The following is a 15672-nucleotide window of genomic DNA, read 5'->3' as shown; positions in this document are numbered from 1 at the left end:
GGTATGTTTATACAGGCTTACACACACATACTAGGTGTATTTATACAAGCTGACACATACACACACACTAGGTGTGTTTATATAGGCTTCCGCACATACTAGCTGTGTTCATACAGGCTTACACACACACACTCACACTAGGTCTGTTTATACAGGCTTACACACACATACTAGGTGTGTTTATATAGGCTTTCATGCACAGACTAGGTATATTTATACAGATATAACCATTTCTTTAAAGGCAGGCTTTGGAAAATGTGACTTCAGACAAAATCTGGCCCGCAGCCTGTTTTCATGACTGAGGTTTTATCAGTACATGGCCTTGCCCATCTGTTTACATATTGGGCTGTAGTCATAATACAACCGACTTGAGTAGAGACAGTGAAATCCTGAAAATCATTGGGTTATGACTCTCTCGATGTCCACATCTGCCTTAGAGCATGTGACAAAATCATCCCTCAGTTCTCCCAACTCATGAAAAAGTTTGGGTTTTTGTTGTTGTTGTTGTTGTTTTAGGGTAGGCAGAACCCTTAGTGGCATTTTTTAAAGACTTGCTTGTTCTTTTAAGATTGTTTTAGCTGTGTCTATTTCATTTGTATGAGTGTTTTACCTGCACATGTATGTGGACCACATTCATGCTGGCGCACATGGAGGTCAGAGGAGGGAGCTGAACCCGAGTCCTCTGCAAGACCAACAAGTGTTCTAAACTCCTGAGCCATGCCTCCAGCCCAAGTTATTTTATGTGTATGAGTTCTTGTGTGTGTGCCATGTGTGAGCAGTACCAGCAGCGACCAGAAGAGGGTATCAGGTCCCCTGGAACTGGAGTTACAGATGGTTGTGAGCCACCCTGTAGGAGCTAGGAATTGAACCCAGGTCCTCTGCATGAGTACCCAGTGCTCTGAACTGCTGGGCCATCTCTCTAGCCCCTCAGCTAAGTGTTAAGCAATCTCTACTTCCTCCTGAGCTGCTGGAGCCCTTGTGACTAAGTTGTGTGAGGCCTTTCCATCTGTTCTCCACCCTCTAGTCTGGAGGACCATGAGCTTGTGAAAGATAAAACAAAACTAATACCTTCATGTGCCTGTCACTGTAGCTTCAGATTCCTGCTGGGTCACATCCCTGCCCATTGGCACACAGTCTTATTAGATTTCTGATGAGATCTGTGGTATCAGAGCTTCTCTGGAGCCACACAAGGGTGGTGCTTGCTTTACTTGCCACCTCTGCCTTGGGATTTACAACTAGACAGGCAAACAGCGCTTGCTGAATGCATACTGGGTGGTTTAGAGTCTTTACTGCTTTTTGCACTTCCTTTGATTTTAAATTTACTGTGTGTCTGTGTGTGTCTGTCTGTATACGTGTGTATATGTATGTTTGTGTGTGTACATAAACATGTGTAACACAGTGCACACATGGATGTCTGAAGGCAACTTGCAAGAGTTCATTCTCTTCTGCCTTGGGGCTCCAGATGATTGAACTCGAGTTCTCAGACTTGGTGGCTACCTTCCTTTACCATTGAGTCCTTACAAGTTTAAATATTTAGGCATTGTATTTTCCCATTTTGCTTAAAGTTGTAAACAGGTGAGTATTCATATATCCCATTCATAAAAACATTCATGCTGCCCCCTTTGTCCCCCCCCCTTTGCTCTTCATCACCTGGGCACATGCCTGTACCTCAGGGTGGCTTAATGTCTGGTTAGAAGGTTGGCGCTGTGGCTTGACTTGCAGGCTCTTGAGAGACCATCATGGCTGGATAAAGAGAGTGGGAATGTGCTGGACAGAGTCATGTCTGCCTCCGCGGGGCAGCTGTAGGAAAACCCGTAACCACATGTGAATTCGCAAAGCCATATTCCGGGACTTTGGGTTCTAATTTTGGATGTGGTATCTGAAACCCAGGTGTGAGAGTTTTGCTGGAAATTGTGAAAAAGCATTTGTAAGAATAAAGTAACATTTTAAAAATGTTTATAGTTGCGTGGTCAAAGGGAGAGAAGTTCTCGCCTCCCCTGTCTGACCCTGCTTTTGGCCCTTCCCTCATGTTTACTCTACCTCCAAAGAATAGTCTAGAACACCCACACTCCCTTCCCTTCGTATATTTTCAAGCAGAGTTGCTTACTGTGAAGCCTGGCATAAGAAAAATAAAAATTAAAAAAAGCACCGATTGTTGTCACTGTTGTGAGTTGGTGGCTGCTCGGGTGGAGGCCACGGCAGACAAAACAGTTGGTGTAAATGAAGTGGAATGAGAACAGGGCCTTTGTTCACAGACAGTTTTACCCCCACCGCAGCCCCATAGTGAGATACATCTGTGAAGTCAAGAGCTAACTATCTAGAATTTCACATGGACCAAGCCGGCTTTAACAAGTGGGGCCTTCAGCTGCTGAATTCTACCCATTCATATGTAAAGATGTAGCCTTGTAAATCATCAGACTGCACAGCCCTCAGACGGGTGCCCGTGTGCCAGGCAGACGAAGGGCACCTTGCTCCTGTGTAGTCACACCCTGAGGTAGTTCTGATGTAGTGTGTGAACACTCGTGTCACTAAATGAAGAGTAGCAGTGGAGTGCCCGCAGTACACGCATGCACGCACGCGCGCACACACACACACACACACACACACACACACGCACGCACGCATATGCACGCACATATGAGGAAATGCCAGGACAAGTTTAAATGACAGTACCAACAGCACAGGTTCTAATATTAGTACATACCATGAAAGTGTTTGGAGGCTCACACCCTCCAGACATGGCATCTCCTCCAAAGCCATGTGCTCGATGGTCAGATAAAGGCACCTGCTGCCAAACGGGCTGGGCTGAGTTCCACCCTCCAGACCCACATGGTGGAGGGAGAGCATTTGACTCTGGCAAGCTGCACTCTGGCTTCTGAAGGGACCCACACACAGCCGGGGGCTCCTGCATCCTGGATCAGGCACAAACCACACCCCAACACCTATTTTCACGAAGATCCTTTATTAGGCAGGGAAGAAAAGTTAAAGTGTCTGCTTCCTGACACAGACGTCCAGTAGCGAATGATCACACAGGCGTCCTTTTTAAGAGTAAAGGGGAGGTTTCCGTTAGAACGTTCTAGAACACAGTGCTGCTTTCATTGGACACGTTTGTAAACAGATTTCTCTCTGGGCCACCAGCGTAAGAATTGTGAAAGCTCAGCCCATAGTTTAGGCTTAAACCAACCCCTTTCTGTTACTTACCTTCTTCCTCTGGCTTTATCACATTGTTTCTGTAAGGCCCACCCTGCTCGCTCGCATCTCCTGGCATCTCTGCCTTCTCCTTTCCAGCGTCCTTTCTCCTGTCCAGCTATTGTCCTGTCAGCTTTTTGTTAGACCAGCGAGAGTGGCGTATCTTCACAGGGTACGAAAGGATCTTTCCACAGAGTATGTTAATGAGCCAAAGTGGGACTTTTCATTGCCGATCTCCGGTCATCAGCCTGAGGAATGAGTCTGGCATAAGAAACTGTCCAGATGAGGAATGGACCTGGGTGGCTTGCTTTAGAGGTATCACTGGTTTATAGAGAGAGGAGAGGAGAAGGGCAAGGCCCGCCTGTGTCCTGCTTGCCAAGCCCAGACCTGCTAGAACCCCCCAGCCTCTACATGAGCACAACAGCGTGTTCCTTCCCCACACCAATAAATAAATGCACCTGTCTTAGTAACCTTTTCATTGCTGTGGTAAGACACCATGACCAAGGCAGCTTATAGAGGAGTTTATTGGGGGCTTACAGTTCAGAGGGCAAGTCCGTGACCATTGTGGCAGAGAGCGTGGCAGCAGGCGTGGTGCTGAGGCAGTAGCTGAACTCTCACATACTGATTCATAAGGATGAGCCTGCGTGAGAGACTTTGGGAAGGATGCAGGCTTTTGAAACCTCAAAATTCTACACCTTCCAGTGACATACCTTCTCCAGCAAGACCACACCTCCTAATCCTTCCCAAACAGTTCCACCAACTGGGGATCAAGCATCTAAATATATGAACCTCTAGGGGGCAATTCTCATTCAAACCACCATAGCAGCACAACTTTCTTTTATATAAAAAATGATTATAAGCTAGGAATAGTAATTGCTATTTCATTGTCACCATATAGAAACTGCTCTCAGATCATTTATATTGATAACTTAATATCAATAGTATAAATCAATAGTATAAATAGTATAAATCAATCATTTATATTGATAACTTAATATCAAAGGAATAGTACCTTTCCTGAGGGTCATGTTTCACTGGTTCAAAGGTGGAGCTTTGGCAGTCGATAATTGATGTCTGAACTTTGGAACGTCTCTAGGGTCTGACTCTGCAGAAAGTCACCTGACTGTCTGTGTCTCTCTTTTTTTTTTTTTCTAAATCCCCCACAGTGCATCAAGACCTACAACTCTGACTGGCATCTCGTGACATATAAATTTGAAGATTACTCAGGAGAATTTCGGCAGCTTCCGAGGTGAGCGGGCTTCAGGCATTATTTGCACAGGCGATTTCTGTGTGCATGGCAGTATCTTTTGATCGCAAGACTCGATGTCATACTCTGATGGGGTAGACAGCAATGAGAACATGGAGGTGGCTTAATTCTGTTCTGAGATCCAGAAAGTTTCCACTGAGGTGTGTAAGAGATAAGGCAACTGTACTGAAATGTTCTTCGGTGTGGTTTTCTGGTTATTGGACTGACCACTTGTTAGCATTTATTAACTGGATGAGGTAATGAGTGTCATCATGATGACATCCATGTCTTTGATCGTCTCCAGTCCTCTTTACGCTGTTCTGCTGCCCCTCCCACCATTGTCTTCTCTATGTTTACACGACCCTTCCACTTTCTTGTGCTCACATCCACTGCACACGCTCCTGGCTCCATAGTCTCATCTCATCCAAGCATGTACTGTGCTTCAAGCACATTCTCCCCATTTCTGTCCGTCCTGTACATCCTCAGGCACCTTCTTTCAAGTCATCTGTGCCTCCATGGATTTTTATGTATCTATGTAGACTTTAGGCTCCACATAAGAGAAGCGTGTATTTGTGTTTTTAGACCTGGCATAGTTGCTGTAATAAGAGTATTTCCAGTTACATTCAATTTCATCCTGTGTACTGACAGACACCTAGGTTGGTTCCAGCTTAATTCTTGAGACTAGTGCTGTTTCTCTCTCTCTCTCTCTGTCTCTCTCTCTCTCTCTCTCTCTCTCTCTCTCTCTCTGTCTCTGTCTCTCTGTGTGTGTGTGTGTGTGTCTGTCTGTCTGTCTGTCTGTCTGCCTGTGTGTTTCTTCAAAAGAATATTTTGGAAAGAACCACATGAAGACTATGGTAAATAAACCTGTTGAGAAAGCAAATCTTATACAGTGTTTTCCCAGTTCCTTACCTGCTTTGAAGCTTTAACTGTGAGCACACCGAAAGCAATTGTGTTGGGATAGGTTTGTGGAAAGGGAAGCAGGGCCGGGGTGTGGGGGGTCTCCACTCTGACGACTGTTGGAAGACAGCACATTCCACACACAGTCCACAAAGGGAAGTGCAGCCGGTGCTGGATCAGAGCAAATGGAAACCGGTTGTTTTCAGGGTCAGTGTCGCCCCTGGAAACTTGCATTGAACCCAAATTAGTACGTTCTTGAGTTTGTTCCCTGGGCAAGATTTCGAGCCCTTTGTACTTTTCTCTCTGGACCCCGCTGTTTGTTTTCCTATGTGTGGGGCTCAGCCACTCCTTAGAGTGTTCAGCCAACTTCCTGATCACCTCTTTTTAAACATCAGAGGGAACACTCCCTGCCGACTCTATTTTCTCCGCATGGATAGACTTCTTAGCTCTCTGGTTGCCCAGTGCTCACTAGGTGATTTGAAATAATTCCCACTTGATCTAATAAATCCACCTTCCTGGATTGTCTTCTCAAACTGTCTCCATGTAGGAAGATAACTGACTTCATGGAGTAGAGTTTAACTTGTAGATTTTACCATTGAGCATCAGTAAGAATGTCTCACTGAATGGAACATTGTGATCAGGATTATAGACTCTGGGTTTTGTCTGGGTTAGCTTTGCCCTCTCTGAGTTTCCCCTGTCAGACTGACAACAACTCCCACCAGCTTACATGACAGGGCGTGTGTTGAATACCCAGCACGCCTAAGATCTAGCTGTTCTGTAAAACTGTAGCTACTGCTGCTGTAGCTGTTGGTACTGTCAGCTGTTAATGACTTCATCACCCTCCACCATTAATCACTTAAAATTCTATGACCCCCATAATATATTTTCCTCTCATATTTTAATATTAAAAATTGTCCCACCTAGTCTTTTAATTAGTACCCAGTTCACTTTCTTACATTTAATAGGCCTCAGCTTTAGCAAGCCGTGTCTGTGTGGACCTTTGACTGGGGTTCCTCACTGAAAAGCAATGGCGTGGGTTGTGTTTTTCTTTGCCGGGGGCCACTGTTGGGCTGGCTATGGGCTGGTTCATCTGATGGGTGGAGACGTAGACGCTATTGATTATGCAGTTACAAAGCAAGTTTTCTTTCTTGTTTTTAAAGCAAAGCGGCCAAGTTGGATAAGCTTCCAGTCCATGTCTATGAAGTTGATGAGGAGGCTGACAAAGACGAGGTAGGACTCTTACCCCCGTTTCTCTTCCCACTCAAGACTCCGGTGGCGCAGGCTTCCAGAGAAGAGCCGACCCTTCAGCCCAAACAGGAACGGGGATGTTTAAATGAAGCAAAGGAAATTTTTTAAAATCTATTTTTAGGTTGACTTCAGGTCCCGACTTTATCTGGACTGCTCAGCATCACATGTTCTCTGATTTTTGTTTTGTTCTGAGATCACTTGCAAGGGCTTGGACCAGATCTGGCCACATCGCTAAGAGATACCAAGATGCCTTAGACCTTGAATTTTGACTGTTTCCCCAGTAGTAGCTGTTTTAGTGCGGTCTGACTTTAATAAGATTCCTAGCTCTTGGAGAAAGACGGTAGGTACTTCGGGAAGTGTTTAAAGAGAGCGAGGCCTTTGCCAGCTCAGGAAGGGAATCTCATAAACTTAGTGCAGACCCCTCCGTATACCTCTTCCTCTCTGTTGGTGCCCCATCGCGGGTTTAGACCCCTTTCCCTTCTCCTTAGCTGTATACTGAGTACAGCGTTAGCCACCTTTAGAAGGTAATCTTCTAAACATCTTCTGACTATTCTGGAGCAACTTGTTTCAGAAATAATTCTCAGAAAAGTTAATGTGGCTCACGGTGAACACTTTTCATCTAATCACCACTCACCGGGCAGAGGCAGGTGGATCTCTGTGAGTTAAGGCCAACCTGGTCTATATAACGAGTTCTAGGCCAGCCAGGGCTACACAGCCTCCATTTTAAAGGTGCTGATTATATGGCCGGGAGGACCAAGCGAAGGCGTGCATGTCTAGGTGCACAGTAGCTTAGGAAACCCTTGACGGGTAAACGATGTCTCAGTTCCAGTCATAACAATGCTGAAACCGCGAACGCTGATACCGAGGTGGCTCAAACAAAGCCAGGCCTCCCCACGCTTCTCGGTTTGGTTAACAGAAGACTTGGCAATGTCGCCCCATCTGTTTACAGTCTCTCTCAGGCATCTCCAGTCTTTGTCACCGCGGACTGATGCTGTCAGCTGTGTAGTCCACACGCTGTGTGGTCAAGTTACAGGAAAGAAAATGTGAAAAAGCTTTAAGTAACTTAACAGTTTTGTGTTGGGCCATGTTTATAGCTGCCCATGACTGTGCATCCTGGCTGTGGCTGGTGCAAGCCCTGGCTCCATGCCCACCGCCTCGTACCCAGGTCTCACGGGGAAGCTCCTCTCTTGAAGACATACTGCCTCTCTTTCCCTCACCTTGTCTTTTTGCATCTCCTTCCTGCATGGCCCCCTGTTTCCTTTTCTTTATTCACCTTTCCCTGAACCAAGCCTCTGGAAAGCATTTCAGGAATTTTCTTTTGTCCTCTAACCGTGGAGGAGTGTCGTTTGAAGGAAAAAAATACTTTTTTCATGAAACCGGGTGAGGCAGAAAAACTGAGTGGTATGTGGTTCCTGCGGCTTGTTAAACTCTCAAAAGTAAAAATTTGGCCAGGACTGACCCGACCCTTAAGGGAACAGGATATCTAGAAATGTAGGCTCATTTCTCTTTCACGGTAAACGACCTCTAGCGTGACGTAGAGGCCCTGGTGGTAGTTGGACCACTTGGCACAGATGGAATGGTTTTCCCGTTGTTGAACGTCCCAGAAAATAATCAACACAAGGCAGTAGATTGATATGGTGGCGTTTTCCTTCCCCCCTAGGATGCTGCCTCCCTCGGGTCTCAGAAGGGCGGGATCACCAAGCATGGCTGGCTGTACAAAGGCAACATGAACAGCGCCATCAGCGTGACCATGAGGGTAAGAGGGCGCGTCACCCCGCTTCCCCCCACACGAGGGCGCGTCATCCCGCTTCCCCCCACACGAGGGCGCATCACCCCGCTTCCCCCCACACGAGGGCGCGTCACCCCGCTTCCCCCCACACGAGGGCGCGTCACCCCGCTTCCCCCCACACGAGGGCGCGTCACCCCGCTTCCCCCCACACGAGGGCGCGTCACCCCGCTTCCCCCCACACGAGGGCGCGTCACCCCGCTTCCCCCCACACGAGGGCGCGTCACCCCGCTTCCCCCCACACGAGGGCGTGTCACCCCGCTTCCCCCCACACGAGGGCGTATCACCCCGCTTTCCCTCACATGAAACGTTCCCAGCACCCCAATCAGGCAGCTCACAACTGCCTGTAAGTCCAGCTCCACGGACATCCAACACCTCTAGCCTCCACAGGTACCAGCACTTACAAGGGCATACACAGACATAGACACATAGTTAAAAAAATTAAAATAAAAAATAGAGTAAAAGTAGTTTAAGAAGTTTTGCAGAAGAGACCAGGGTGAATCAGGGAGAAAGGAAACAAGAGGAAGCTCAGGTGAACACAGAGGTTAGTAAACCAGGCAAGTCCTGACCGCCAGAATCCCGAGGCTCAAAAGTCCTTCTGTGGCATGACAGGAAGACATTCCCTGTTGTGTAAGTGAGGGGTTCTGGGGTGTGAGAACACCTTGTCTCTCAGTTGGAGCTCCTCTCCCTACCTTAGGGTGGTTATGTCAAATCTCAAGCTCTGTGGGTGAGAAGCAATGAACCGTGGGTGATGATGAAGCCTTCTTAAAACACACAGGCAGGAAGATCGTGAGCTGTGGTGGGGAATCTTCCTCCAGCCAATCCAGGGGCCCTCAGCAATGACTAGCATCCCACTGGGGTTACAGAGTTCTGGCTCATGTTCTCAAGAGTCCTGGTGGCTTCTCAGTTCCTGCTGGTAATTTAGAAAGAGGAGCTGTCTGAGTATGGTTTTGTTTTGTTTCCAGTCATTTAAGCGGCGGTTTTTCCACCTGATTCAACTCGGTGATGGATCCTATAATCTAAATTTTTATAAAGATGAAAAGATCTCCAAGGAGCCCAAAGGATCCATATTCCTAGATTCCTGCATGGGCGTGATTCAGGTGAGTATGGAAAGCATTCTGTCAAGGTTTCTGGTCTGCAGCGTTACTGTGCATGAATGTGCAGCTTTGGGGAAACGCTTCAAAACATGGCTGTAATTAGGCTGGAAACGTAGCACCTAACCTGAAAACACAGTCTGTTTTCCATCATTTTAAAGGTGGCAGGAGTCCTCTAGTGTGCAGGGTTTTGTGTTATCACGTGGGTGTGATAACAGGAGAATGAGGTAGAGGGGATCTTAGATTCAAGGCCAGCCTGGGCCGCATAGTAAAACCCACATACTGGGATTGTTTCCTCTCCAACGTGGAGGCTTGTTCCATTTCACAACTCATAGTGTGTAAAACACAAACACCCTGATTCGTCGGACTCCGCCCGGGTACCCTCAGAATGAAGCGTGAATGCATTCCTTCTGCAGGCCTCAGACAGAGGGGCTCTGTGACCAGTAACCCTCTCCCAGTCAGCGAGACAGTGGATGGATTCAGTGTCACCAGAGAAGCCTCCCTCCGAGTGGCGTTAGCCTGGCGCTTGATTTTATAAGGAGGGTGTGTCGTGGGGCTAACCTGGAGAAGTCGGGGACATAGCTGACATCACTCTGGGATTTGATAGGTCTTTTTGTTTTGATATTTACATTCTTAACTGAAATCCAGCTGCTTCTTCATCCTCTAGTAAACACATTCATGAACAGAGAAGGGCTGAAGGGTTCAAGTGCTTCACCCCCACACCTCCTGCACCCCAGTCCTGGCTCCCCTGAAGCCATTGTCCCCAGCTTACTTCCCACTCTTTATTTCTGGCTGCTGTGCGGGAAGGTAGAATTGCAGAGCCACTGTCCTGAAGATCCTTTCCCTTCACCTTCCCCGCCATGTAGAATTCTCTGCTCCTTTATGAGATGGGGTCTCACGTAGTCTAGGCTGGCCTCAAAACAAATGACCAGTGACTGGACCTTGTGACCCCCAGTTTCAGCCTCCTAAGTGCTGAGTGACAGGCGTGCACCCGTGTGCCTGCACATTGCTAGGGATGGGGCCCTGACCGTCAGACATGAATGAGACAGTAGATGGTGAGCTCTCTCAAGAGACCTATCTCTCCAGTCCGTTTTCCTCCTTTTTGTTGTGATTTTTCAAATTTTTATTTTGGAGGAGATTCCCTCTAGTTGCTAGAGTCTTGTGACTGCCTAGGAAACTTTATATAAAATGGTAACGTTTTTAGTTACTTTATTTGCAAACACCTTTTATTCGAGTTGTGTTTGGCTCATTTTTTAGAAATCCCAAGAAGTTCTTTGACCTCAGAACATGAAAGCCCCTGTAGTGTCTTCTCAACACCATTGTGTTTGGGGGCATCTGCTGTATTCTTCCTCCCTGCTAATATGATCATCTCTTTATAATTTAAAAAAAAAATGTTGTTGTGAGGGGTTAGGTGGCGGTGAATTCCATAGCATGTGTGTGGACGTCAGAGAACAACATGGGATCCGTTCTCTCCTTCCACCACTAGATGGGCCCTGCGGGCCAAGTTCAGGTTGCCAAGCTCATGAGGCAAGTGCCTTGACCTGCCCAACCATCTCATGGACCCCCATCTCGTCCTTTGTTTTCTGAAATTTAGGTTGCTCTGTCTTAAATTTTATTTATGAGTTGGAAAACATTTTTGTTAAGGTAGGCATGCAGATAGAAACTAGACAACAGGCATGGGATTTGAAGAGTCCTACAGTGTGTCTACTTGATGTCTTTCACCTGGTTTCTTGTTCTAGAGACTTTCCTACATGTTCTGACTGCCTGTCTTCATGAGGTTTCGTTGGTAGTATTACCTTGAATTTCTGTCCTGGCAGATGCTGAAGTCAGTGGGTTCATTTATTTTTCTTGTGTTGGGGATCACAACTACACAGTCTCTACCCTTATTTGAGAATAGCGTTTTTATCTATTTTGTCCAACACTCTGGTAGTTATGGCTTTGTCCTTGTCAGAAGCAAAAATTAGCACTCCAGGTCAGAAGTGGGCAGGACCTGGAAAGTGAGTGACGGGAGACACTGGGAGTGCAGCAGGAGAGAAGGCTGGGACCAGCGGGCTGTGGGTCAAGTGCAGGAGTCTCCTGCTAGAGCTAATGGTGTAGGCGATGCTGTAGCCGATCTGCTGGTGAGCATCGCTGGCTTTCGACAACAGCCAGAACAGAGAAATTTAGTTAGCTCTTGGCATGTTTAATTTTTGGAAACCCATAAGCCACAGGGCAAGACCCCAGACTACAAGTGTGTCTGAGCCCTAGATCAAGACTATAACAAGATTTCACAGTCTCTGTATCTTTAGCAACAACCAATCAGCTGGTGCATTCCTCTGCCAGTAGCCCCCAACTGTGAATAACAAGTATATTAAAGTATATTAAAGCATACTGAGTAACTGTGGATAAGAACCAGAGTGATTTGTTAAGATTTCTCTAATATAGTTGAAAGCAGAGCTAGATGTATTTTTCCCACCCTCATTCTGCAGTAGGAAGTGTAGTATGAGGGCTGGCTTGTTGGGGTTTCTGTCCCTCCCAGTACCCCAACAGCCGGCAAGCAACAAAGAAAATCACACACAAGACTCCATAAGGTTATAAACTGATTGGCTCATTAGGTCAGGCTTCTTGTTAACTCTTATAACTTATATTAACCCATTATTCTCATCTATGTTAGCCATAATGGCTCCGTACCTTTCTCTGCTGGGCAAGTTACATGCTGCCTCTTCGGTGGTCTGTACAGGAATGGCTGAGAGAGAGCTTCTGCTTCCAGAATACTCCCAGTCTCTTTGCTCCACCCCTACTTCCTGTCTGGCTTTCCCGCCTATACTGCCTGCCTGGCCAATCAGCGTTTTATTAAAATATGATTGACAGAATACAGATAATTCTCCCGCACCAAGGAAGTAATTCTTTTTGTCTAACAAGAGTGTCCTGGTACAAGTGTGCAACACAGTGTAATAACACAGTTGCTGGATCGCCTTCATCGAGCCGCAAGCCTCGGGAGCATTTCAGCCTCTGAGGTCTGACTCCGGTGCCCGTCTCTCCCTTCAGATTCTTTTGCATTTGTAGTTCATAGCCTTTCTCCTTTGATGAACTGCATATAAGTCTTCACAAGAGTTATTTCCTACATTAAGCCCGTCTGTAGTAGCATACACATGAAGTCAGAACACTTGGGAGGTGGAGGCGAGAAGTCCCCAAGTTTGAAGCCTTTCTTGGCTACCTAGGGATTTGCGGGCAGCCTGGCTTACGTGAGACCCTGTCCTCAAACGACAACGAAAAAGAAATAAAAAGTTATAATTTAAATAAATAGTTTGGGAAAAAGAAAAAAAACAATTCTTTGGGATATTTACTTTTTAGCTTTTATTTTTGGTCATGTATTTTTATTGTTCATGGTACTGTGTCCTTCAGGAGATCTACCTCTCATGACCTCTCCCACACCCCTCTATTGGCCCCACCCCTCGTTGGGTGTTATTTAAAATAGTAGCTGATGACCGCTGTGAATGGAAAGAAATACCTGAGGGGAAGTTTTCAGGTAGACCTGAAAAACAGAACTTGAACCTTAACCCCTGATAGATTATAAAGCCACGGGAGTTGGTTAGACTTGTGCCACAAATGAAGAATATGGAATATGGGTTTCAGAAAGGATAACCTAGAATCAAGGCATTGTGCTTTTTCTTGATTTTTAATCCTCTGTATGCTTGAGGAGTAGGTGTTTCCACAAATGCACAGAGAAAACTCCTTCAGTCCCAGGTTTCACTCCTTGATTCTTACCTTTGCGTGTAAGTGAGACCCGAGGTGGCAATCAGTGAGCCCAGGGCAGATGATCAGTGCACCATGGTTCTTACAGCCTTGCCCAGAGAAGCTCTTAGCATCGGGCTTCTAAAAGCTGCCCTGCAAAAACGATAGGCCTTAGGTCACCGTGTGCCTGGACCGTACACTGTGAAGCATCCTTGAACTGCAGACGGCTGGCTGAGATTTTAGTGGGTGTTGGGGCATTCTGCCCCCTCAGCAGTCAGCGGGAGGTTGTGACACCTCCCGCTTCAGCTTGTGTGGACTATGTTCTTGAGGGATGAATCTCTGTCTAGAGTGGTTGGCCTGGAGTGTTTGCCTCCAGGATATATTTGTCAGTGTCTGGAGATGGTTTGGGCTCATAGCTGCCCCACTGACGTGTGGTAGGTGGAGGCCAGGATGCTGCCAAACCGACAACAGTACGTAGACCAGCCCCTTGTGGGAAGAAGAATGATGGGCCCGGATGCAAGCAGTACTGAAATGGACCAACCTTTGGTACACATTCATCTTCCATTCCCATAATGGGCATGCAGACTGGAGACAAAGAATCCACATACTTTTACGATTAATAAATGATGGGAAAGTTCCGGGGAAGTAAGCTGAACAGATTGGTAGATAGCAGTTAGCTTTGAGAAAGGCGGTAGTGGCACACACTTGATTTTTTTTTTTAAGAAATTGAATATGTAACTATTGAATATAGAATATTTACATGTGAAATTTCATAGATTCAGCTATTTCTCAAATGTCTACTGTGTGCCAGACTTTGCTTTGAAGATTGTGGGGGTGACATTAAGTAAAGAGAATGGACAACCCCTGTCCTTGAGGGATTTCTATACCATTGCAGGGGGCAAGAAATACACAAATTAAATCGATAAGAAAGGAAATGAGGCCTGAAAGATGGCGCAGTGGTTAAGAGCACAAGTTTGGGTCCCAGCATCCGTGTCAGTGGCTCATGGGTATCTGTAACTCCAGCTACAGGAGGTCTGATGTGTCTGCCTCCATGGGCACCTGCACACACTTGCACATACACACATGGAAATATAGTTAAAAATTATAAAAATAGATCTTTTAAAAAAGAAAGCAGCAGATGCTCTTAATCATTGAGCCACCTCTCCAGCTCCAGCATCTACTGCTTTTGCAGAGGACCCAGGTTCCAGTCCCATCATATATACGGTGACTCACAACCATCTGTAACCGTCCAGTTCAGGGGACCCAGTGCTCTCCTCTGACCTCCTCCAGAACAAGCCACATGCATCGTGTACATATATACACAGACAAGGCACTCACATACATAAACTAAAAAGTAAATCTTTTTTAACAGATAGGTAATTAATCAAATGGGAGGGTAAAAGTGGTGGGGGGTGGACTATGGTGCAGGCTCACGAGAAGGGAGTTTGTAGTTTTAAAGTAGTATTCGAGATCCAATACGATGGCACCGTTAACAGCTAGGGCCGATTATCCTGAGCTGCTTCCCAGTGTGTCTCTTTCGCTTGTTTCCATCACAGAACAACAGAGTCAGGCGCTTTGCGTTCGAGCTGAAGATGCAGGACAAAAGCAGCTATCTTCTGGCAGCCGACAGTGAGGCGGAGATGGAGGAGTGGGTCGCCGTTCTCAACAAGATCCTCCAGCTTAACTTTGAAGCTGCAATGCAAGAAAAGCGGAATGGGGACTCTCATGAAGGTAGGGAGGTCCCTGGGAGGTGGGGAAGGTGAGAGCCTTTCCCAAAGAGTCTGTCAGCAAAGGCTTTTGTCAGGCCGGATTTTACTGCCCTGGAGCCAGGCATGGCGTTGCAGAGAATTCCAGCTTGTGGGGAGCAGAGACAAGAGGCACAGGCTTTAAGGTGGCCCAGCCAACTGTCAAGGGACTTGCAGGCCAACTGTATAGTGAGCCCCTATCTCAAGAAACCAAAACAAGCAAAAAGAATTAGTACTTTGACGTTGTTTGTGTGGCAAGTATATAACATGAACAGCCATGGTGTGGACAGGCAGGCCTGGTTGTGAGTCTCAAGAATATCACTTTTTAGCTCTGTGACCTTGGACAAATCACTTATGTTTTCTGAGTCTCGGTTTTTACCTGAAAAGGAAAATAAGAGCTAGGGATGCAGCTCAGTTTATAGATTCCTTGTATGAAGCCTTAGGTTCCCAGTACTGCATAAACTTGTGTGGTAGTAGACACCTGTAATCCCAATATTTAGGAGGTCAAGGCAGGAGGTTCAGAAGTTCAAGGTCATCCTTGGTTACTAGTAAGTTTGAGTCTTACCTGGGCTACATGACAGCCTGTCTTTAAGAAAAAAATAAAAGTTGTGTGATTGTGGGGAGGGATGATTGAAAAGAAAATTACCAATGTAAAAAGTAAGCTTCAAAGTGTGGGTTTTTGTTTTTCGTTTTGGAGGGTTTTGTTTGTTTGTTTTTTGAGACAGGAGTTCTTTCTGTATCCCTGACCCATCC

General features: G+C 46.4%; 1 protein-coding gene across 18 annotated transcripts in view; it reads left to right on the top strand.

The window, feature by feature from the left end:
* Positions 1 to 15672, top strand: part of Dock9 (dedicator of cytokinesis 9) — a 253384-nt gene that overhangs the window by 129615 nt on the left and 108097 nt on the right. For all 18 annotated transcript variants that reach the window (XM_087912328.1, XM_087912327.1, XM_087912321.1 and 15 more), the window contains exons 4-8: positions 4356 to 4438; positions 6493 to 6562; positions 8241 to 8336; positions 9332 to 9466; positions 14731 to 14905. In XM_087912328.1, coding sequence (XP_087768454.1) covers positions 4356 to 4438; positions 6493 to 6562; positions 8241 to 8336; positions 9332 to 9466; positions 14731 to 14905 — 559 coding nt within the window. The remainder of the gene's footprint in view (positions 1 to 4355; positions 4439 to 6492; positions 6563 to 8240; positions 8337 to 9331; positions 9467 to 14730; positions 14906 to 15672) is intronic.

This window comes from Myodes glareolus, chromosome 12, assembly GCF_982192425.1.
Source record: "Myodes glareolus chromosome 12, mMyoGla1.1, whole genome shotgun sequence".
NCBI classification, from domain to species: Eukaryota; Metazoa; Chordata; class Mammalia; order Rodentia; family Cricetidae; genus Myodes; species Myodes glareolus.
Note: the sequence above shows the minus strand (reverse complement) of the source record. Positions and strands in the feature narration are given on the sequence as shown.